General features: G+C 40.7%; 1 protein-coding gene across 1 annotated transcript in view; it reads left to right on the forward strand.

Annotated features, from left to right (window-relative positions):
• The first annotated feature begins 110 nt into the window (after positions 1 to 110).
• LOC119177252 (uncharacterized) overlaps positions 111 to 24,310 on the forward strand; it is a 64,379-nt gene continuing 40,179 nt past the window's right edge. The window contains exons 1-5 of the mRNA XM_037428684.2: positions 111 to 289; positions 679 to 744; positions 7,997 to 8,129; positions 13,308 to 13,534; positions 22,038 to 22,163. Of these exons, the coding sequence (XP_037284581.2) occupies positions 256 to 289; positions 679 to 744; positions 7,997 to 8,129; positions 13,308 to 13,534; positions 22,038 to 22,163 (586 nt within the window). The 5' untranslated portion in view covers positions 111 to 255. The remainder of the gene's footprint in view (positions 290 to 678; positions 745 to 7,996; positions 8,130 to 13,307; positions 13,535 to 22,037; positions 22,164 to 24,310) is intronic.

Here is a 24,310-nt window from a genome sequence, read left to right on the forward strand (position 1 = left end):
TAATGACGTTAAACCACATGACAAGGTTTCTACTCTCGGCCCCAAACCAATAGCGTGCGAGGAGGCGCTGGCTGGAGTTGAGAGTACGTATTGTTAAATTGTGTCTGCGCGATGAAACTCAGGAACGGGCTGCTTTAATGTGCGCTGTGTGTGTCTGTGTATAGTTTTATGACATGAAGGCATTGTGTTAATCAGCATAAGAACGCTTGTCTTTGACGGTTCACGACAGTGTGATCTGCAGTTCACCTCACAGTCATGAGGCGGCTTTTCGTCGTTATTCTGCTTGCAGGTGAGTCACAAGTTTCGCGTAGGCTTAATATCTTGCATTTCTTGATCTTTTTATGCTTTGGCAAGGATCTTGTAGTAATTTGAGCTGTTTTTCCTGTCCAGCCTGCGCTTTTGTAGAGTAGCGATGAATTTTCATTTACTTACATCCGCTGATTTCATCGCGTGTAGGCAGAGAGGACATCGAACGAAGTTGCAGCTGTTAAACACGATTAATCGGGGGAACTCCCGAAGGCCAAATGAATTGATTTCGTTTGCGCTTAACTCTGAATCCGTGCGGGTTTGGTTATATGTTTACGTAATCCGCCGCTCCAGGTAATTTGCTGAGCTGGAGTTTATTCAGGAACGAGATATCGTGTAATCGATGTTCATAATGCCTTTGAACTTTTTCAGGGGTAGTTTGCTCGGGAAGCACTTCAATCAGGGGCCTACTGCAGTCAAGTGGAGGAGCAGACTTCGGTAAAGTCATGACGATTTGTTATTGGACGCCATGAGCGTTAGTTTTGTTAAGATTACGCTGTGTCAGTTTCTTGACATTCATTCGTGGAGCAGGGCTTAACAGATTGTTTGGTTGGCAGGAGTCTGCTGTTTTTTATTTTATTTCTTTCTGTTATGTCGGGGTAATCGTGCAATGTGAAAAGCTGCCCTCTTAGACAAGTTTCTAAAATATACGCGTAATATATTGAGCTGCTATCGTGCTTAATATGGTTCAAAACAGTGGCTGCTTAAGTGTTAAGTGCAGGATACCGTGGTATACTGCGTGGGTAGATAAAATAGATTCCTGGGAGCTGCCATATACTGCCCAAGTTTCAGTTGCCCAAGTGATAGGATATTTCGTCAGCGTGTGAAGATTTTAAAGCTAACATAGCGATGAACGTTCAGACCAGTACACGTTTCAAATAAACCCAGGTGGTCATAATTGTCCCCCTACCTTCTTCACTACTAAGTTTCTCGTAATCATATCAAAATTTTAGTGCGCGAAGCCTTACAGTTTAACTTGATGAAGTTGATGTCGCACTTTCAAGGATTGGCGACACATTTCATAGGTATGACAGCACAAATGTAATAAGAAAGTGGGAAGACATATGCAGAGTGCTGTAACATTTGCTGGCAGGCTAGGTGGTGATGCTTGTTCAATGGAATAGCAGCTCAAACATAAGAAGACATAGGACAGAATGATGCAATACTGAGGTGCTACAGCATGTTACTGAAGTCCATATGCAGCATTTCTGCTATGTGGGATGTTCGTGAATCTATGGTAATTACATTCAAAGCAGGTTTTTTTTTGTGTGTGTGTGTGTGTGTGTGTGTGTGTGACAAATAAATAGTCTGTTACAGCTTGTAATTTATTGTCTTCACAAAGAAAATGGTAGAGCTATTGAACCCTTGTTTTCTATTTTTGTATGTATACCTGACAAGTAATCAATAGGATATTAGTTCCTGTTGAAGCAGGAAATATTTCCTTTTACTTCCTTATTTACTTCCTTCCCTCTGGAAATGTTCTTCAGTGCACTCGTACATATTTGTGCCGGTTAGTGCATGACAAGCATTAAGAAGTGTGCAGTGGACATGATGTGAGGAAAGGAGAGCACGGTTCTGTCCTTCCCTAGCATCCTGTCTATTGTCATATTTTTTTCTGTACAAGTTAATGTATGTTATGTAACTAGGATATGTGTTTTGAATCCAAGCACTGGTGAAGATGAAGCTTGAGTAGGATGTGAGCTCAATCAATTTTAGCAGGCACCTTAATTTTTTGTGTTATCATATATTATTAAGCAGTGCAACACAGTAATGTTTTGCATGCAAATACAAATACCTGCTATCTGTACAACATGTTTTGTATAAATCACATAGAATGTTGCAGAGCTTGCAGGAGGCATAGCAGGTACATGAGAAAAAATAGTTGTGAATTCAAAAGGCGCTGACATGCACTGCTTGTTTATTGTCATTGCCTTCTTTGTGTTCATCTGTTACACTGAGCCTACATTTGGAATTGTGCCATTGACCATTTGCAAAAATCTGTTTTCCTACAAGGTTTGGTCCGACCAAAGCTCTTGTTCACAGACTACTTCTTTTGTTTCATGTGCTTTCCCCCCATCCCTATTCCAATTAAAGGAGTCCTGATGCAAGAATTCAAACACCATCTGTATGACATCAGCTGCAAATGCACCCTTAAAGTTATTTTAATAGAGCTTTGAGGTTCGTCCAGCAGCCTAATAAGAAAGTGATGCACCTAGTGATGATGGGTACTGTTTTATAAACAATGTACGTCAGGAATTTTAGCTGAGTTACCAGAGATAGGTACGTGATGTACAACTCTGGTAGCGAGACCTGATGTTGTAGAGCGGAGCTTAACCAGAGACATGCAAAACAAACATTACAACAACTTGCCCACTTTACTAACTGCGTGAACTTCTGAGAGTGAGCTAATCGGAATACTTTCGTTATTTTCTTTTTATAAGAATACTAGCACAACTATAAAAGGTAAGCTCTAATATATAATAATTGGACAAAACACTGCAAATGTCACTGCCAGCTCCACAGATGTCAAGAAGTCCATGGACAAAATAAATTTCCCTGAGTATTGTACTGCATGATCTAGTGCACACATAAGAGTTTCGGCTATCTTGATTATGCTGCAGCACCCGCATTGACACAGATTAACACATTTTCACATCTAGTTAAATGAACATAAATGCGTGCACCTTAGATGCATAGCTTTTGCATATCTTTAAAACCATGCCCAATCCTAGTACGACTCATTGAAGCATTACAGCACGTCACTTGCATGTTACAGCTGGCGTATAAAAGCAGGCAAACAAATAGCAGAAAACTACTTTGAAGTGCAGCTTGAATGGCAGGTGCGTCTAATTCAAAAGATGGACTAATGCTGTGTTGCCATTACTTCCATTCTCACTTTTATTTTGCAGTTTTATGAATTATCGAAGTGTAAATGGCTCAGCATGTATAATACTGCAGCTAATCTAAGGATCACAAAACCCTTTGCCTCTGTTGAACGATGCCAAGCAAAAAATTGTAGCCGCATGCAACATTCGTGCAGTGAATCGAGCTTTTGTAAATTATATTTATGCTTTCCCTGACTTCTTCCCCATTTGCGACACTAGATAAACATCATGGTTTGACGATCATTGAAACAAGCCGTCGCAGTGCTCAACATAGCAGACAAAACAAGCACTGGCGACACAGTGGAAGGTGGCGTGTGCCGTTACTGGTATTCGCGGTCACTTGGTAGTATTTGTTTATGGGCAGGTCGCAACATTCTGGAATAGAACTAAACATTAATCTTGCACAGGGGCATTTAATGAATTAGCAACCACTGAATAATAGCAAAAAACAAAGGTTCACAGCTTTTTTGTTACTGCTCTCTTAAGGTATGTAATCATGCAAACGCTACTGCTTTTTTTTTTTTTGAATGGGGAGAGGAGAAGGCAAGATGTGTTTGGGCAAGCTGGCTGATACTTGATGCGAAAGAAATGAGTGTGAAAATATGAGGACATAAACAAGAAGCATGCAGAAAAGGTGTAAATCTTTTAACTGAAGTTTATTGAGAAAAAGACATGAAAAATTCATAATGGCAACCAATAAAGGCAATAACATTTGTGGTGCATCCACTCGATAACGAAATTGTTAAGACCCCGCCATAAACACCACATCATGGCCATGCACCATTGCACATTCAGCTGCAGTAAAGCATAAACGTGACAGAGAACATCCTAGTTTAATGCACCACTTGATTCTTCCATCAAACATGCTTGAAGTGACTCGTGTGCAAATTTACAAAAGTCAAAACATTAACAACTCAGAAGTAAGGAAGTGCCACCAAAACCAAACAAGATCTTAAAGACAGCCTACTGAAGTAGAAAACAAACCCATAAATCAAGCCAATTGGGCTAGAAAATCTGAAGGTACTTGACAGAACAGCTATTACATACTTAAGCCGGGAGTAGTGTAGATACACAAATTTAGAGAATGCACAATAATAAAAAAACAAGAATAATTTAATAAAAATGTTCAAAGAACAAGGAGCTGTGTCAACAAACAGCAAAAGGTGTGGTATAAATAAAAAAAACTCAAGGCTGCTCCACACTAGTGGTGCTAAGCCTGAAGGAAGTACGAAGCTATGTAGCCTGCTTTGTTTCTCTTTATTTTCTCCTCATTCTTACTTTTTCTATTTTTTGGTTATTTTTTTCTTTTTTACTCTCTTTATTTCTATTTTTCTTAATTTTCTCTAGGGGCAAGTTAAAAAACCCCATGTAGTCGAAATTGGGCCCTTTCGTCAAGGGGAGGGGGCATTTGTATTGAAAAGAGATTTCCAGGCACTAGCCATTTTGCAAAGGGGCCAGCGTGTCTTCCCTCCTGTATTGAAAAGGGGCACGTATGTGTTCGGGGAAAATCACCTCAAGGGGGATGCGTATGCCGCGAAGAGAATTTGAGTGCGTCGGCAGTTGACGTTTAACCAGTGAGAAGCACAGTAGTCGGTGTCGCGAGTCTCGCGTAGGTGGCTAGCATGAAGTGTCCCGAGCAACGTATTGAGACGGCTGCAACACCGGGCACCCTCGTCGTCTGCATAAGCTGGCGAGACCATCAGTGGGCACCCCGTCAACTCCCTTACGTGAACCACGAGCTAGACTGATCCGTATGGAACTTTTTATTGGGATTTTTTTTCAACCGTTATTTATTATACCCAGCTTTGAATAATTGTAATGTGTACACTGCATGACATGTAGTAACTTCGAAAAGCGAGCCCGACCTTTCTAAATTTTTGTATCTCTTTTAGTTTCCATCATGTGCAGTGATTTTATTAACGTACCGCATTGTGTATATTTGTACTTGAAGTGTTATTTTAGAGCATAGTTTGTTTTGTAGGCGTTCTTTTTCACCGTGCGTACCTTTGTTTTTTTTCTCTTAGTTAACTTTTGTAATCTTTTGCCTTGCCTTGGATTTAATAAATGCTTGTTTGTTTTTAATCAAAAGTCCGCATCAGCTCTATGAGTGCGTCGATCAGACACAATCATCCCCACACGTGCAACCCTGCACAAGTCGACTGACTTGCAAATAAATTTGAAATGTATCACTTGGAGGTCTTTCAGACGTCGCAGGCCTAAACGTAAAGCTGAAGCCGGCGAGTCTTCCGCATGCTGCTGTTAGATCAGCGGGGTCTCACTGGAAGTGTGTGACACTGATGCAGCTGGTTGTTGTTTAGGCATTGTTAAATGACTTGTAGGTATGCTTCTTGTTTCTGACCTGGTGCATTTTTGTGGTGTTGCATCTCGGCTCCTACGGTTATATTTTTGTTGGAGGCGAATATGTTTGAGGTGCATGTACTTAGATTTAGGTGTGCGTTGAACAACCCCCCAAGTGGTAGAAATATCTGAAAGTCGTCCACCACGGCGTTCCTCAAAATCATATCATAGTATTGGAATATTAAACCACAATAATTAATTACTGGTGATCAAGCTTTGTTTCTGGCTTTGTGCTCTCCTCAGTTATGTTTTTTTTTGTACTTAGGCAGCTTCTTGGTTAAGTATGTAGTAATAGCTATTCTGTTAAATAGTGCTATAGATTTTCTGGCCCAATTTACTTGATTGGTGGATTAGTTTGTTTTTTACATCAGGAGGCTGTCTTTAAGGTCTTGTTCGATTTTGATAGTGCTTGCTTCCTTTTGGGTTGTCAATGTGTCACCTTCAGTGGATTCACGCATGTGTCACTCTTAAGAATGGCGGGTGGTGCGTTAATCGTGGATGTTTTCTACCATCTTTGCGGGTTTAGGCAGCTAAGTGTGCATTGGTGCGTGGCCATGATAAGTTGTTCATGCTGAAGTCTTGGCACTTTTGTTATAGAGTGAGTGCATTACTGATATTATAGGCATTGGTGGTTGTCATTATAAATTTTAAACGTCCAGGGTTCGATCCCCACTCGCTCCCAGGATTTCTTTATTTTTATTTTATTAGCATATTTCTTGATTTTTCGGTCACACACAACTAACGGCACCGGCACCAGAATTTTTCCGAAACGAGCTCTTTAACCCTATTACGTTAAAATGTCTTTCCACAACACTTGTCTCGTACTAGTATGTTGGGGCTACGACATCCTTACCAACTCAAGATTTTGATTTGCCTTTCAAAACTACTGATTCCTGACCTGTCATCCCAATTGTACAAGTGCAGCTGGATATGTTTAGACAAACTGTTTCAATACAAGTTTTGAAAAAAGAAGTAAAAAAGGCTAAACCTCGTCATGCAGCACAGCCGCATTATAATAGTTGTCAAAAGCTAGGTAGCTAGTGGAAGTTGAACTTGAGTCTAAGCCATTCGAGTGCAGAAAGAGTATATGCCTAACATGCACTACCTGGTCCTACCACACTGTTTTTGTGTTAAAAGCCTGGCTGAGCTTTGTGACGCACAGTACCTGGTGCTCACTGGCTTTGTCCTGCATCAGGTTGACTGACAGGTAGTAGTCAAGCTGAAATGTCATACTTTGAAGAAAAGCAAGTTACTTTGCTGCCTGTAAAACAAAATTTCAAATTCCCTGCTGTATTCTGCACTATTATTTGCTTCACATGTTCATAGATTCCATTAGCTAAACACCAAGCAATGTCTGCCAGTATTGGGAAGTGTTTAGATGAGACGAAGTGTACTCAGAGGAGCATTACTGTTATTTTGGAAATGACAAAATGAATCGGTAAATGTGGTTGTAGTGGTTGCGGTACGAAACAAGTGATGCACTCGGGCACGTAATGTTTGAAATAGCACAGGCGTAGTATGCAGTTTGCTAGGTCGAAATAAAACAATAAGCAGACAACTATTTATCAAGCTCTAAAGCACTAAGAGGAGTTAAATTGTCCTTATTTTGAAAGGGAGTCACGCCTATATTTTTTTAATTCATTGTATTCAAATCAAGTCTTAACAAGTTTTATCGAGAATGCTTTCGTAATGATGAAATCAGCCAATAGCCATGCCCACCCTTTAACTACACTGTTTGCCAAGCGGAGAGCAAGCAATTTTTGGCTGTCTGTGAAACAAATTGCAAATTCCGTACTGCATGCTGTGATATATTAGCTTCAAATGTTCGTATGAGTGTTGGCTTCTCATGAGCAATGTTTTTAGTGCATTTTAAAAAGTGCTGCAGGGCTGACTCATAGCCTTGACCAATTACAGGAGTCAGAGCTGATAATTCATTTAGTGCATTTTTTGAAGGCTCAACACTTTTCACTCAATATGGTATCTTCATTTTCATAATAGGCAGTGTGTGCCTACAAGAGAGAGGTGTGTTTTGTTTTCACTGTTGTAAAAAAAAAAGGGGGAGGAGTACTATTACTTGGCAATGCCCAATCTTGAACAAAATATTTCGGCAGAGCAATGTGTATCCTAGCGTTTGAAATTGCCAAGGCTTCATTTCAATCAAACATTTATGCGAACTTTTTATAGAATAAGTTTTACACTCTGAAGAATGAGCAAAATATACTTGGAAATAACTTTCTAACACTTCATTTAAACCTCAGTAAACAGAAACCACGAATCTTACACACAAAAGCCATCCTAAGGAGATTGTGGGCTTGTGCTTCCCATCCTTCCCATGGTGGTTGATGTGCTACTCAAAGAGACTGTGTAGGCACTAGTTCCAGCTTTACTTCTTTTTATTAAGAAGTTCTATAGGCAGGGTGAATGTAATACCCGAATTCCTTTTGCAGAATCATGCCAGCAGCAGAGACGGCTTGGTCCACGTGGTAAAATAAGCAGCCCAGGATATCCCATTTCCTACTCCAATCACACATCTTGCAGCTGGTCCATTATCGGTCGTCGTGATCAGGTCATTACGATAAGGTAAGCTTGACAGAGTGCTTACATTCTATTATGCAGTTGTAGTTAGCATGACTTAATTGACCGACAGTGCTACTGCTGCTAACATTTTGTAGTGGGCTGCAACTGGCAACTAAAAGGCTCTTTCGAAATGGCAACAAAAAGGCATAGTTGGTAATTTAGAGCAGGAGCCGCTATGTTTATTAGGCTTGGCTTAGATTTTCTGTGAAGATTAGCTCACTTTTCCTGGCTACTTTGATGGTAGTTCCAGTCCTTACCAAAAATTTTCCTTGTTTTTATTGCTCTATTGGATCACCGTCAGCCCAGTACTAACTAAGAAGTTGAGCCCAATTTTCCCATGAGCTCAACGATAAGTACAATAGACTCTCGTTAAATGAAACCTGGAGGCCAGACCAGCAAAATCTGTTTCATTCAACAGGAGTTCCATATACTGAGAGGTGAACAAGGATGGAGAATCCAAATATGAAACCAATCATGCTGGAGGCAGTTATTCCATTCAAGCAACAGTTCTATTTAACAGATTTCCGTGTACTGAAAGTCTACTGTAGTTGTATTAACTTCGAATTCTGATCATTTTAAAATGGTCGGGTCAGTAGGGCCTTGTCAATGTGCTGGAAAAAAAAATAGATACTCATTTCATCATCAAAACTTGTGGTCCCATGGTGTGAATTTTCACTGGACGCATAAAGTCGACTCTCGTTAATTCAAACATGAAGAGACCTCTGAATTTCGTTCAAATTATCAACAAATTTGAATTATCAGAAGTTTTCAGATATATGACTGTGGGTGAGACGACACCACACATTATGATTAGACATTAATTTTATCAGATTAAAAATTTTGTCTTTCTAATGACACGCAATGAACAGAAAGCAGAGGTTTAAGGTCCATAAGATTATTGGCCATTACTGCTGATGAGATTTTTTGAATAAGTTGTGAATTGCCAACTGCTTCTTTGCTATATGTGCATTCAGCACAACGCTCTGTACCAGTTGAGAAGCATCACAGTTTACCATGCGTGTGTTTTGTTTCAGACATTTGCTTACTAGCAAAGCCTTTTTCTTTGAAAGCCTACAGTGCTTTTTTTTTTTCATTTTTAGGCTGTTAGGATTATATAAGCACGCAAATTTTTAGATAGTAAGAAAACAGCAGATATTTTCTGGTATGGAACTGCAATATGTATCAACTGGATGATGGAGTCTGAATTAGGAGGTTTTTAAATACATTGAAAGAATAGAGGGTCAGCCAAAAAATTTAATTTTAATTTTGTTTGAATTGACTGAAAGTACGAATTATCAGAGTTTCAATTATAGTGAGGCTACGGTATGGGATGGTCAAGGTGTGGGAAGCAGAGTTTATTCAGCACTTCTCTGTACAAGGTGGCAATTGTGTCTCAAGAAAAGCAGACAATTTAAAGGGCTGATTTCACAGTTTTTGGCATTGCAGTCATTTCATAGCTAGTTTGACACTTGAATGGTATCTTCGTTTTCGATTACAGGCTGAACCCTTTTTCACGTCTGAAACTGTGCAACTTATGACTTTTAAGAATTCGCGGGAACTCGCCACCGGCAAGGTTACCACAGGCTAGACTCCGAGCATGAACCCCTGGGAATGTGTCTCACCACTGAGCTACAATGATAGGTTAATAGGCAGAATGCACAGCACATGTGCAGTGATCTCTTTCCCTTGCTGGTGTCCCCTTCAGAGAAAAGTGTGGTTTTAGAGAGGCACTACGGTCTCATGGGTAGCTTAACACAAGGATAAAAGGTATGTTTAATTAATAACTAAGCTCAAACATGAACGAAGCATTCAGACAAAGTAGTTCTCGAACACTAGATGTGCCTGCCTTTTTTTAATCACTGAGGCATTAAGAAAAGTGCAGCTCCGCGGTTTGGACCCGTCCATTGTCTCCAAGAGGAACGCCAGCAAGGGAGAGTGATCACTGTAGATGTGCTGCTCATTCTGCACATTAATGCACATTGGGGGCAAGGCACATGCCCAGGAAGTTGGGCTAGAAGTCCAGCCTTTGAGAGCCTTTATGGTGGTGGGTTGCACCGCGCTAACAATATGACACACGTTTCGATGTGTTCATTTATGAAGTGCTGTGATTCAGTATTTGTTGTACTCTCAGAAAGATGAGACTTTGTGCTGTAAATGCAGAGCTTGACACAATTTTCGTGAGCTAGAGTAACCATTGAAGGAGTTGGTTAACATATTTCAGCACCAGCATCGACAGCTGTTGCAAGTTATTCATAATCAGCGACTCAAAGGTCACTCTTCTTAGTATTTAAAATGATGATATTTGTGTTTTACTTCTCAGCTTGGCTGTTCAAGTGAGGCATGTTTTGTTGTGTGATGCCACTTAAAATGTGAAATGATTTATTTTGATGTGTTCCTTAGTTCTTCCATCAAATTTAGATATGTCTCTTTGCTCTTGTGCACGATCGCGTGAAAGGACCTTGTAAAGTGAATGATGATTGGAACGCAGTATTATAATTTGTTTTGAGTATTTTCGTTGTTTTACTTGAGCATTTCATAAAAACTTCACGGGTGTACTTCTGTGAACAAATAGCGCTACATGTGCGCATAAAGTAGTGTTCTCGACTTGCCGCTGGAAATGTATGCCTACATTTGTTTGATAAGTTCACTCTAAATTCGTAAGCATTGTTAAAATATTTGGTATTAATAAAAGAAATGAAAAGGAAGGGTTTGTCTTGTTTTTTAGGGTGAGTTTTGTTCCACGGTGAACTACCAAAGTTTTGTAGGTTGAGTTGCAACTGCAGTGTCCACGTTTGTGTACGCCAGGCATACTGAATTTTTGTAAAAAGCTGGTGGACTGCCGAATAGTACTAGGACCCGCTTGGTTGTCAAGTGGCTCTGCACAAAACGTTATCTGTAATATAGGTAAAAACGACTTTTAGAAGTTTACAATTTATTTTCATTATTCGGGATGTAGATAAAGTGTTGAAGGTATACATGCCATAATTTTTTAGTTGACTAGCAGAAGCTAATGTTTTGATTTGGAGAGCAACAAAAATCGGTGCATTCAAACAGAGCCGTCAACAAACAAAGGAGTCTTGAACAATGCTACTACTGATAACGAAAGCGTTCAGTTTGAACGTAACCATGAACACTTTGGTAATGATGGTAAACAATCATAAAGATGACGACAAACACACATGGAAATTTTGCCGTGAGCGTACTGCAAAACCGCCTGTCAAGTAAGCTCCTCAGTACGCTTGCTGTCAAATTTTTTCTTCTTTACTTCATATTTCGTGGGACTTTTTGTAACAAGATGTAGCAACTGAAGCTAGATTTAAAAGAAAAGGAAACCAACACAACTGTAAAATTGAAACTAAAAATTAAAAATCCACCGTCCACAGCCGCGATTTGAACCTGGCTGTTTTGAGTGAAAAGCGGGCATTCTACCTCTGAGCCACTTTGACAGAGCTGCGCGCAGCTCTTAAAACGACGACACATTGCAAATTACTGACCCTAGCGCTGCTAGCGGATATACCCTGCTTGAGCTTCACTTTTCAAAGCTGGGTCCGGGCGCTCCCTTGTTCCAGTACACTCTACTAGTGCTGAGGAAAAATCAGTTCTAGCCTTGAAGAAGACAAGTCCACTTGTCGAAACGTCAGCTCGAGCACACAACCCCTTTTTTTTTATGGATTTTTTCATTGCAAGCTTCCATGTTCCCCTTCCTGCCGTTTTTGGATACCCTTCAAGTAATAATTTAGAAAGTTAATTACGAGTTTTTCTTCCTTCCTCGTTTCAATGAAACTTTAGGTGCAGCAAAGTTCTTCCACCTCGTCATAGAGTTTTGTTTGTGAAGTCAACATGGACTGTCATATCTTGTTATAAAAATCTGTATTGTCTAGAAAAGTACCTTGTACTGTAGTGGTTTCTTAAAAGAAAGCACTAAAACCTAGGTGAGCCACTTTCTCTACTGTCTAGAACAGGGCTCTCAAACACGCGACCAGCAGACCTTTTGCTAGTAGCCCACGACTTCACAAGGAATTAACTATTGTGACTTCCAAGTGGTATTTCCATTATTTTATCGCCTATTGTAATTCATAGCGCTTTGTTCGGATAAGCCACAGAAATGCAACTGGTCTCCATTCCAGAATTTTAGTCATTCTAGAGATCAATCTCGATGTGTTTCTGGAAATCTGACTTCAAAAAAATCTGGTTCAAATATGAGCTATATGTGAGATACAAGAAAGGCATTCTTTTAAATAGCAGCTTTAGCTGACATTTTGTTAGACTGAATTTCATGACTACGACCTGCTAGCTGAGAAGGGTTTCAGACCCCTGATCTAGAATGAAAAGTATGTCAGAGTTTTCTTTCAAAATTTTGGCTTTTCAATTTAGAGCATACATGCAGCAATACAGGCAACAATACATTTCATTCTTTCCTCAAACAATTGAACAATGGAATCTGCTTGCCAAGCAAATGGTATCTGCTCCAAGCTTTTATTCTGGCATAGAAAACTTTCTATAGGTTCATTTTATTATTACTTTGATTTTCTTTATAATGGCTTTATTTTGTAATTGTGTTTTCTCTTTCACAGTAATGTATTTGTCCAAGTTCTATGGTTCTGACTCTGCTTATTTATGTCATTTTTATTATTTTACGTGTGCAATTAACCCCTTATCATAATTGCCTAACTTGGGTGCTGTAGGTATTTCTTATAAATAAATAAAATTTTATACAGTGTACATTACCACTTCAGGATGTAGGCTAAAGGCTCGCAGTCTCAGGAGCCACAACCTCCTGGTTGAGCCTTGATTTAATAAAGTAGCTTCTAAAAAAAGTATCTTTGTTATATCTGATATTTTTTATGTCGAATTTTTACTATACATGTAGCATTGCCACATGACAGTGTTTGCAGTCTGCTCAACAATTATCTGCTATGAAGTGTTAGTGAATCAAGGTCAAAGGGCAATGGTAATGCACTGTAGATATTTTAGTGTTAACACTGTTTTCTTTAGTAGGTAATGTATGTGCACTTTTAATATTCCGAAGTGTTCTCTGATGTTACAGAACTTTTGAGTGGAGCCCACTCTGCATTAGTGCTTACTAATCTATTCCTTGACAGACCTGTGTAAATGTGTCACATGTATTACTACACAGATTTCTCAACGATTGCTTGACTTGTCTTATGTTTGACTCTGTAGTTTTGATGACTTGGACCTTGGTGGCCTGGAAGACTGTGAGAAAAGCCCCTGTTGCGGGGGCACTTGGATAAAGCTGGGCCCTACAGCGAATGGAGGCGAGAGAGTGCACTGTGGGCGCAAGCGTCCCGAGCCATTTATTTCACGAAATAGTAAAGTGTGGATCAAGTTCCATAGCTCTCCAATGCAAGTGCCTCAAGGCCGAGGCTTCCAGCTGTCTTATACTGTAGGTAAGGCAGTATGTAAAGTTTTGAAGTGTGCTGTTTTGCTTTCCTGGTGGAAGCTGGGGCTACACCTACTGGCTGCAAAATCGAGCGGAGTCACCGCCTGGCGATGAATAGCTGAAGTGTGCCTAGTGTTGATTGCTCCCCTTGCCGTCTACTGGCCACATTTTGTTATATGCATCCTTTAAAGGCAGTTTGTGCATGTGCATTGTAATACGGTCACTGCAGGCTACTTTAGAAAATCTTGCCTTGTCGTCGTATTTGGAGTGAATGGAAGTGCTGCGCCAATAGCACCATTATGCGGCAATCTGACCTGCTGTGCCTAAATGGCAATTTGCACGTGGGATGCGAAATTTAGCTGAGTCTTATCATTGACCGAGGAAAACACGTTGCATTCACAAAAAACGCAGCTGCAAGCATATCGAAGTTCACGCAAGGTGCTCGCACCATACGTGAACTAAACACGATGCATGAATCCTGCGCCACGTGAACGAAATACGCGAACCTTGTTAAAGTGGCATTTGTGTGCAGACCTCATTATGCAAGTTTATCTTTTAACAGCGAAGCTGTTAGATGGCAGTGGTGTTGCAAAAAACTAACCGCATTGTCGAATCATAAAAGCAAAAAAATAAAAGATCTGTTTTCCTGGCAAAGGGATTAATGCAATAACAGCAAATTGTGATGTTGCAATGGTAATGCCACGAGTGCTCCTCTTTTCTTCCTTTTTTTTTTTTCCTGCCCCATTATATATGTCACGCTGCTTTGTGCAAATCGTGCCCGAATGACTGGGAACCATCTTGTATTGAGAGCATGCGTACAACCCATATATTAGTTTGTTCAGGAACTTATGCAGCCGCTAGCAATAACGCTGGAATCTTCGATGACATGCTGACGTGCTTCACTGCTTGGCAGATTATCGACAGTCGTTGCTCCCTGCTATCAGTCTGTACAGTGTGTATTGCTTGTAGAGTGACATTTCCTTTTCCAGGCTCAGGTTTTCCCAAATAAAAAGTTCAGTCATGAAAACAGCGACTGCTGCCTTTGTCAATGCCACGACCCCATTAAAGTACGAAGTAGGCTGACAGCTAACTTTGTGTTTTGTATTTTGTATTTGTGTTTTCAAATATTGTTTAATTAGATATGTTTTATTTGTGTTTTCAAATATTGTTTAATTAGACACAGAACGTCGGGGAGCACTAGAATCATTGTGCGCACTGACGCACGAGCGGGTTTGTCACGTGGTATTTTTTTGTATTTCGTGGGCATTTGTAATTAGCAGAAAAACACTAATACTTAAGAGATATAAAGTTCAAAACTATCTATTTGGACATCTTGCAAACCGATCTACAACTTTCTCATTGAAATTTTTAATCCATCTTCGCTACTTCAAAACTTAAGTAATTAAATAGACCCTATATATATATATATACACACCAGCTATTTTTAGCCGGAGTTTAAAAGTATGCCGACACACGCAGTGACAGCATGTCCAAATAAATGTTGCTGACTGTTGCTTGGAGTGAGTCAAACTATTTTTTTGTGTTCTGAATAATTATTTAATTAGGTTAGGCCCCTTTAATGAATTAAATTTGAAGGAATGAAAATGAGTAAAAAAAATTTCAATGAAAATTATTGATTAGTTCTGCAAAACGTCGAAGTAGACAGTTTCGAAATTTATATCTATTAATTATTAGTGGTTTTCGGCTAGCTACAAATGCCCTCGAAATACAAAAGATACTACATGACAAACCCACTGGCGTGCCTACTCGCGTCGTGATTGTGGTGCTTCCTAACGTTCCGTGTACGAACGATACACTTCTCTCGCACCGGTTCATGACAGCAATAAGCTGTTACAGTTGTTATCACTTTTGTGGCCGATAGCAAAATGTAGTCATCTCAAAGCCACGACCATCGTCGCAGTCGCGGCGAGACAGCACAATCGGGCAAATTCTATGGCCGTTCGTACAGAGAACGTTAGCACTAGAATCATCGTGCTCACTGGGGGCAAGCAGGTTTGTCACGTGATACTTCTTTTGCATTTTGCAGGCATTTGTACTTAGCAGACAAACACTAAAAATTAACAGATATAAAGATTGAAACTGTCTAATTAGACGTTTTGCATACTGATGAACAGTTTTCATGTTGAGATTTCTGGCCCATTTTCGTTTTTTCAAAAGTTAGCTAATTAAAGGGGCCTAGTTAAGCGATTGATTAGAACAAAAAATTAGTCTGACTCACTTCAGGCAACAGTGGGCAACATGCATTTGATCATGTCATTTTGTGTCGGTGTGTTTTTAAACTCCGGCTAAAGATATATATATATATATAAGTGACTCAACAAGAGAGTGGCTAAAGATCGCTGGGGCACTCTGTACATGTACTTGTGCTAAGTCTGGTTGCTTCATCATTTACCGGAAAGCAATTTTATTAACAGTGGTGTTTAACTCTAAAAATCTACTCTAATACTAAAAGCTATATTTCATTGCTCCAAAACACACGTTTTTGTGCTCCGGAGCTGCTCCAAAACCCCTTTTACTGCTCCCAAGCTGTATTATTCCTGCTGCCTGAGCTCCTCCAAAAAACTGAAGCCTAGTTCCACCCCTGTCATCATTATCATCATCAGCCTGACTACGTCCACTGCAGGACAAAGGCCTCTCCCATGTTCCGCCAGTTAACCCGGTCCTGTGCTTGCTGCTGCCAATTTATACCCACAAACTTCTTAATCTCATCTGCCCACCTAACCTTCTGTCTCCCCCTAACCCGCTTGCCTTCTCTGGAAATCCAGTTAGTTACCCTTAACGAACAGCAGTTATCCTGTCTACGCGCTACATGCCCGGCCTATGTCCATTTCTTCTTCTTGATTTCAGCTATAATATCCTTAACCCCCGTTTGTTCCCTAATCCACTCTGCTCTCTTCTTGTCTCTTAAGGTTACACCTACCATTTTTCTTTCCATTGCTCGCTGCGTCGTCCTCAATTTAAGCTGAACCCTCTTTGTAAGTCTCCAGGTTTCTGCTCCGTAGCTAAGTACCGGCAAGATACAGCTGTTATATACCTTCCTCTTGAGGGATAGTGGCAATCTACCTGTCATAATTTGAGAATGCTTGCCAAATGTGCTCCACCCCATTCTTATTCTTCTAGTTACTTCAATCTCGTGGTTCGGCTCCGCGGTTATTACCTGCCCTAAGTAGACATAGTCTTTTACAACTTGAAGTGCATTATTACCTATCTCGAAGCACTGCTCTTTTCCGAGGTTGTTGTACATTACTTTCGTTTTCTGCAGATTCATTTTAAGACCCACCTTTCTGCTCTCCTTGTCTAACTCCGTAATCATGAGTTGCAATTCGTCCCCTGAGTTACTCAGCAATGCAATGTCATCGGCGAAGCGCAGGTTACTAAGGTACTCTCCATTAACTTTTATCCCTAACTGTTCCCATACTAGGCTTCTGAAAACCTCCTGTAAGCATGCGGTAAATAGCATTGGGGTGATTGTGTCCCCCTGCCTTACACCCTTCTTGATTGGTATTCTGTTGCTTTCTTTATGAAGCGCTATGGTAGCAGTTGATCCCCTGTAGATTTCTTCCAGGATGTTTATATATACTTCATCGACGCCCTGATTCCGCAGTGTCTGCATGACGGCTGATATTCCTACTGAATCAAACACCTTCTTGTAATCTATGAAGGCTATGTATAGTGATAGGCTGTATTCTGAGCATTTCTCTATTACCTGATTGATATTACCGGATTGAATGGGGTCGATTGTTGAGTAGCCTGTTCGAAATCCTGCTTGTTTCTTTCATTGATTGAATTCTAATGTTGCCTTAATTCTGTTAGCAATTACCTTTGTAAATAGCTTGTATACTACACAGAGCAAGCTGATCGGCCTCTAATTCTTCAAGTCCTTTTCATCTCCTTTCTTATGTATTAAGATGATGTTAGCATTCTTCCAAGACTCTGGTACTCTTCCTGTCATGAGACACCTCGTAAACAGGGTGGCTAGTTTTTCTAACACAATCTGTCCTCCATCTTTCAGCAGATCTGATGTTACCTGATCCTCACACGCAGCTTTGCCTCTTTGCATGCTCTCCAAAGCTTTTCTGACTTCTTCTATCATTACTGGTGCGGTGTCATCTGGGTTTCTGCTAGTTCTTATAGTATTAAAGTCGTGGTTGTCCCGGCTACTGTATAGATCACTGTAAAACTCCTCCGCTATTTTAACTATCCTATCCATGTTGGTAGTTATTTTGCCTCCATTGTCCCTTAGTGCATACATCCGATTTTCGCCTATCCCAAGTTTCCTCTTCACTGCTTTGACGCTTCCTCCGTTTTTTTAGAGTGTGTTCAATTCTCTCCATGTTATACCTTGTTACATCGGATACCTTATACCTATTAATCAACTTTGAAAGCTCTGCCAGTTCTATTTTGTCTATTGTACTTGAGACTTTCACGATTTGACGCTTCTTAATGAGATTCTTCGTTTCCTGGGAAAGCTTGCCAGTGTCCTGTCTAACTACTCTGCCTAGAACTTCCACTGCACACTCTGTCATGATACTCGTCAGATTATCATTCATTGTATCTATGCTAAGGTTGGTTTCCTCACTAAGAGCTGAGTACCTGTTCTGAAGCGAGACTCTGAATTCCTGTACTTTCCCTCTCAGTGCTATCTCATTGATTGGTTTCTTGCGTATCAGTTTCTGTCGTTCCTTTGTCAAGTCTAGACCGTACCATTCTATGGTCACTGCATCGTACCTTGCCAACCACTTCCACATCCTGCACGATGCCTGGGTGTGCACGCATTATAAAGTCTATTTGGTTCTTATTTGGGAGTGGGGTTCCTAATTCACAGAAACATAGCTGGCAACATAGAGGAATACTATAGCATTAATGAAAGGGTGATAGGTATCGTAAATAAACTGAATAAGAGATAGAAGATGAAGGTGGTACAGGCTTACGCGCCTACATCCAGCCATGATGACGCTTCAGTTGAAAGCTTCTACGAAGACGTAAAATCGGCAATGAGTAAGGTAAAAACACAGTGTACAATACTGATGGGAGACTTTAATGCCAAGGTAGGAAAAAAGCAGGCTGGAGACCTGGCAGTAGGAGATTATGGCATCGGTACTAGAAACGCCAGAGGAGAGCTACTAGTAGAATTCGCAGAACGCAATAATTTACGGATTTTGAATACCTTCTACCGAAAACGAGAAAACCGCAAGTGGACATGGAGGAGTCCTAATGGCAAAATTAAGAACCCCTGTCATATCCTTCATTAATAATACCAGTGTGGGTGCCACTCTCTGGCTCAAGCACATCTTAAAGAGGACTTAGAATCACCTGAAACATGAGGAGTATCAAGTAGCATGTGAATGCGGCATTTCAGCAACTCCGTGGTTAACAAAAACAAGGCTCGAAGCCATGCACCTTCGTATTGTTCGATGTATAAGTGCGCCACTGTAGTTTCGTGGTTACACATTGTGCTTTAGTTGTGAATAAGCTGTCTTTTTCTTGTACGGTCGTGGTCCCACTACAGAGAAATATTTCTATCAATTATCCCCGCCCCCCAAAGAAAAACGGCAAATGGAATGATGCCAATGTGATACAACAAAGTTGCCGTGCACAAATTGAACTTGGGTTTGAAATGTAAGAAGAAATACCTGTGTCCTTAGATTTAAGCACACTTTAAAGAACCCAGATGTTCAGTATTAATTCAGATGGCTTGCCTTACAATTATGTCTTATAAGCTCGTGCCATTTTTTTTCAATATTACCTTGAGCGTTTGTGTAGTGTTGCTTTAGATTGATGGCAGCCAGCGAACATTCTTTGTACAGAAAGAAAAAAAGCCTCATAAAATAACCGAACCTTTATTAGTACATCAATGTAATGTACCTAATAAATCGATGAAAGCTGTATGCTGAAGTGTTACCTTTTTGTACTGTTACTGAAGCACGAACTATTGCATGCATGTTGATTGATTGATATGTGGGGTTTAACGTCCCAAAACCACTATATGATTATGAGAGACGCCGTAGTGGAGGGCTCCGGAAATTTAGACCACCTGGGGTTCTTTAACGTGCACCCAAATCTGAGCACACGGGCCTACAACATTTCCGCCTCCATCGGAAATGCAGCCGCCGCAGCCGGGATTCGAACCCGCGCCCTGCGGGTCAGCAGCCGAGTACCTTAGCAACTAGACCACCGCGGCGGGGCAATTATTGCATGCATGTTAAATGTCCTTTTATTGCTAAACCACCATCGCCCTCATAGCTTACCTGACTAAACTTTTCAACTATTGTAGGTCAAAGTCAAAGTCAAAGTTTATTTCACCAGAGAAATTCTGGATGGGCTTCAGGGATAAAAGCTGCTCGAGGCAGCTTGACTTGGTCCCTGAAGACCCTTTACAATTGGCAGCATACGACGTTAACAGTACAAAATGGGCTTGTAAGATCATACGTAAATATACATGAGCAATATTGTAAAAATTGCAGTTTGAATTACATCAAGCAATAACAATAGCATACAGAGAGTCAAAATGAGATTATGCATTTAAACGTTTAGTACAGCATAAACAACTTTGTAATACAGAAAGGTACAGAAAGTATAGAAATTTTACGGAATAGCAATATCGCGTAATGATCAAACACAGAATATTGAAAATAGAAGAATGCGGTATGACAAGATAAGCTAAAGTTTGCATAGTCAAGACATATCAATGCGAGGGCTACAACATAGACGTAAAAAATTCACGCAACTGCCGGTGTGTAGCAGTAGTAAGTTCGGTATATTCATTTAGGATAGATGGCAAATTATAGTGCAATGCTTGTAAGTTGTATGTTGTTCGGTAATGAGGAACAAACCACGCTAAAGTATGTCTCGTACTTATGGTAGTGTCATTAAGTTTTAGGTGGGATATAGTTTCCAGGAATTTTTTATAAGTGTCGGAAAAGTAGAAAGCTTGTAAGACCCGAAATTTGTATAAGTGCTGAACCCGCATGACAGTGTATTCTTGAAAGACTGTTCTAGTTGAGGCCAGGTAGGGAATATCTGCAATATGTCGGAGAATCTTCTTTTGCAGAAGCAAGATTTTATTTAGGTTCTGTTTAGTTGTGGTGATCCAAACCAGGTTGCAGTAGTTGAGGTGGGATGCGAAGAGCGCGTAGTATATTTGAAGCTTTACCTTTGTCGGGAGCAAGCGTTGACATCGTGATAATGCTCCAGTAGTTGATGACAGTCTCCTACATAGCTCTTCTACATGCGAGTTCCAACTAAGGTGAGAGGAAAAAGTAACTCCGAGTATCTTGTGTTCGTCTACCACAGCAATGTTTTGACCTTCATATGAAATTGGGTTTAATAGTTGAACTGTTTTGCTTCTTGCATGAAATATAACAATTTTAGTTTTTGTTGGGTTTATCTTTAGTTCGTTTAGGCTGGACCATGTTGACAGCGTTGACAGTGTGTTGTTGCATTCAGAGACAAGATCACCCACATTAGGCCCCGAAAATAGTATGGTGCTGTCGTCGGCATATATGACAAATTTTGCTGACTTATCAATATTTACGAGGTCATTTATATATAAATTGAATAATAGGGGTCCCAAAATGCTTCCTTGTGGCACGCCTCTTGAAATAGAAAGAAATGGCGATTTAGAGCCCTGCAAGCACACGCATTGCTGGCGGTTTTGCAAGTAAGATTTCAATAAATCTAATGGTTTCCCGCGAATACCACATGCGAACAACTTGTCCGCAAGAATCTGATGACTGAGCGAATCGAACGCCTTGGAAAAGTCAATGAACAGGCCTAGCGTGTAAACCTTACACGCTAGGCCTTGAACAGGCCTAGCGTGTAAGGTTTCATGGAGTAGAGAATAACAAAAAAATGCTTATGCATATGCATGCGAATAGAGGTATTGAACTCCTCGCACAGAAATAAGGGCTTTCCTTCTTCTCTCTCTCTGTCTTTTATCCAGACGAGCAAGAAGTAGTATCTACTTAAGTAGTTCAGTTGTGCTACAGCAGTGCATAGTAGGCAGAACACAAGCTAAACATGTACATATGCCATAACAAAAAACATAAAGTAGTGCGAAAGCGCACTCTTTCACCAGGGGTGGGCATTGCATGTTATTGGCTGATTCCATTTCTCTCCCTGGTAATAGCAACATTTGATGGGCGTTGTTCTTCGACTCTGCTATAAAGAGCGTAGATATTTCCAGTAAGTAAGAGTTAACGCAATTTGTTCACAGACGATCGGCTGAAACTGCTCACAGCGAAATGCTGCTGTGTGCATCTTTATATACGTGCCGCTGACAGCCTATCCACACTACCGTCAAGACAGTGCCTATACGTATAAATCGATCTTGTCGCCAATAACTTGCACAGTTTATTTAGCATTAAAGCTTTCCGCCAACATAGCTTTGTAGTATTATAACAACAGGAGTCATCACTTATGTTAGTACCTTGTAAGGGATTATATAAATATTGTGTGCTTGAGAATAGTCTCTGCATTTTTTATTTCAGGGGGATACAAGCAATCTTCATCATGTAGACCAGATGAATATAAGTGCCGGAATGGAATGTGCATAATGCAACAGTGGGCTTGTAATGGTCACGCTGAGTGTGAGGACAACTCTGATGAGCTGCAGTGTAAGTCTGCTTTTGATTTTGGTGTCGCTCTCTAGCTTTTTGAGACCCATTACAGTGGATATGACATCGCACTGCAAAGTACAAGGTTACAGATTCGATGCCCAGCCATGGTGCTCACATTTTTGGCAAAAACCAGCAAACTTAGGTTTCGGTCACATTAGAGAACCTGCTACGGTCAGAATTAATCCGGAGTCCCCCACCCCCACTACAGTGTGCCTCCTCATAATCGTATCAGAAAAATTAAAAAAAACTCTTGGTACCAAAATTAAGAATACCTAATGATAGACAAAGGATGGCTTTAAATGATTCCATGCCATGTTGTCAGGATATTTGTGCAGCTCACGAAAAATTAATCACACTGTGAGGTCCATGGTAAAGTTCCTTGGTTGTTTTAGTCCAGTAGAATGCTGTTTATGTTTTAAAGCAGCAAGCTCCTGTTTTTTGTTTGTACTCACTACCACTATACAAATCTGAAATGCACAATGTTTATCAGCTGGGTGCCTGGGAAGGAACTAGCTGAATTAACTGCATGCCTGCTGTAGTGACAAAAATGCACTTCTAATTTTGCAGGGGACAGCCCGAGAATGCTAGGTAGAGCTCTTTTTTACTTGTTTGTAAATAAAAAGTTAGAAAACAGTTTTTTCCGGGGTCTGTCTCAAAAGTACCTATTACTTTTTTATAGAAATCATTGATTCAATATCAATTCAAAATTTTTTTAGACTTCTTAAAGTATTGTCCTCCTGCTTCGATGCACTGTTGCTAGCACTGAAGGTGTCCTACGGGCTGTCAACGGGATCTGCTTCAATGAGGTCACTACAGCTGCTTTTACCATCTCCAGCATCCCACGCCGAGTTCCTTTTGGGGTTCTTTTGATTCTTAAGAAGAAAAAGAAGTCCAGTGCTGCCAGATTAGGGCTGTACATTGGTTGGGGCAGTATTGCCACACCCATTTTTTCCAGCAACTCTGAGACGATGAACTCGTTGTGCCTTGACACGTCATGGTGCATGATCCCATGGTCATGACTTTCTTTTCAGAGAAGTTGAATCCTGTTGCAGAGCAGTTTGAGCACTTCACAGTAAAGCTCCTTGTTGACTGTCCCTGTGGCAGGAATTCACTGTGAACCTCACCTTTTCTGTCAAAAAACACAGTCAGCATTGCCTTGATTCACAATACACTCGTCTTTGCTTTTTTGAGATGAGGAGTCTCTGTGGCGTGCCACTCGCTGCTCTGACATTCTGATTCAGGATCATACTGAAAAATTTTCATCTTGTCCCCTGTGATATCACTCTATTCAGAAGTTTAGGGTATGTTTAGTAGCATTCATGCAATTCCTGGCACTTTGACAAATACTATTCTTTCACCTCACTCTTCAGGAATTTCGGTACCATTCTCACGCAGACTTTCCTCGCTTGAAGATATTCCTTCAAAACACGAGCAGTTGTGTTGGATATTGAATGCTCCTCTACAATCATCCAAACACTCTAAGTGGCCCTTGTCCTAAACATGGTGCACTTTTTATACTAAGCCCTTTGTTTTTAATGTTGACGGGTGTCCTGAGCAGTCGTCATAGTGGATGGACTCCCTACCTTCCTGGAATCTCTTGTGCCGCATAAATGTTTGGGTATTTCATCACATTGCCACTGTACGCTTTTCGAGATACCATAATTACTTGAATCTAACGCGCACTTTTTTCCCGGTTAAGCGAGTTCATAAATCGCATGCACGTTACAATCGAGTACAAAAAAAAATTAATACGGTTATTTTATAGCCATCGGCATTTCCAAAATGGCCGCCCCCTACGTGCGTCGGCCATTTCTGCCTATGTGTTTCGCATGTGCAGCACTTCGCACGTGTGCTGAGGAGTTCGTCATCTTGTATTGCATTAGCATCGACGGCATGGAAGGGCCGACTCCAAGAACTCGAGTGCACCACGATGCCGCTTGTGAAAAGAAAGTCATCGCGTGTGCAGAAACGGACGGAAATCGGGCCGCATCGCGGTCGTTCGGAGTTCCCGAAACGTGCGTGCGAGACTGGTGGAAACAAAAGCAGATTGTCGACAGCAAAGCTTCACGCAAAGCCTTCAGTGGACCACAGCAGGGTCGGTTTCCGCAAATTGAAGGACTGCTCTGTGAGTATGCTTGAGCAGC

This window comes from Rhipicephalus microplus, chromosome X (genome assembly GCF_043290135.1).
Source record: "Rhipicephalus microplus isolate Deutch F79 chromosome X, USDA_Rmic, whole genome shotgun sequence".
In the NCBI taxonomy this organism is placed as follows: Eukaryota; Metazoa; Arthropoda; class Arachnida; order Ixodida; family Ixodidae; genus Rhipicephalus; species Rhipicephalus microplus.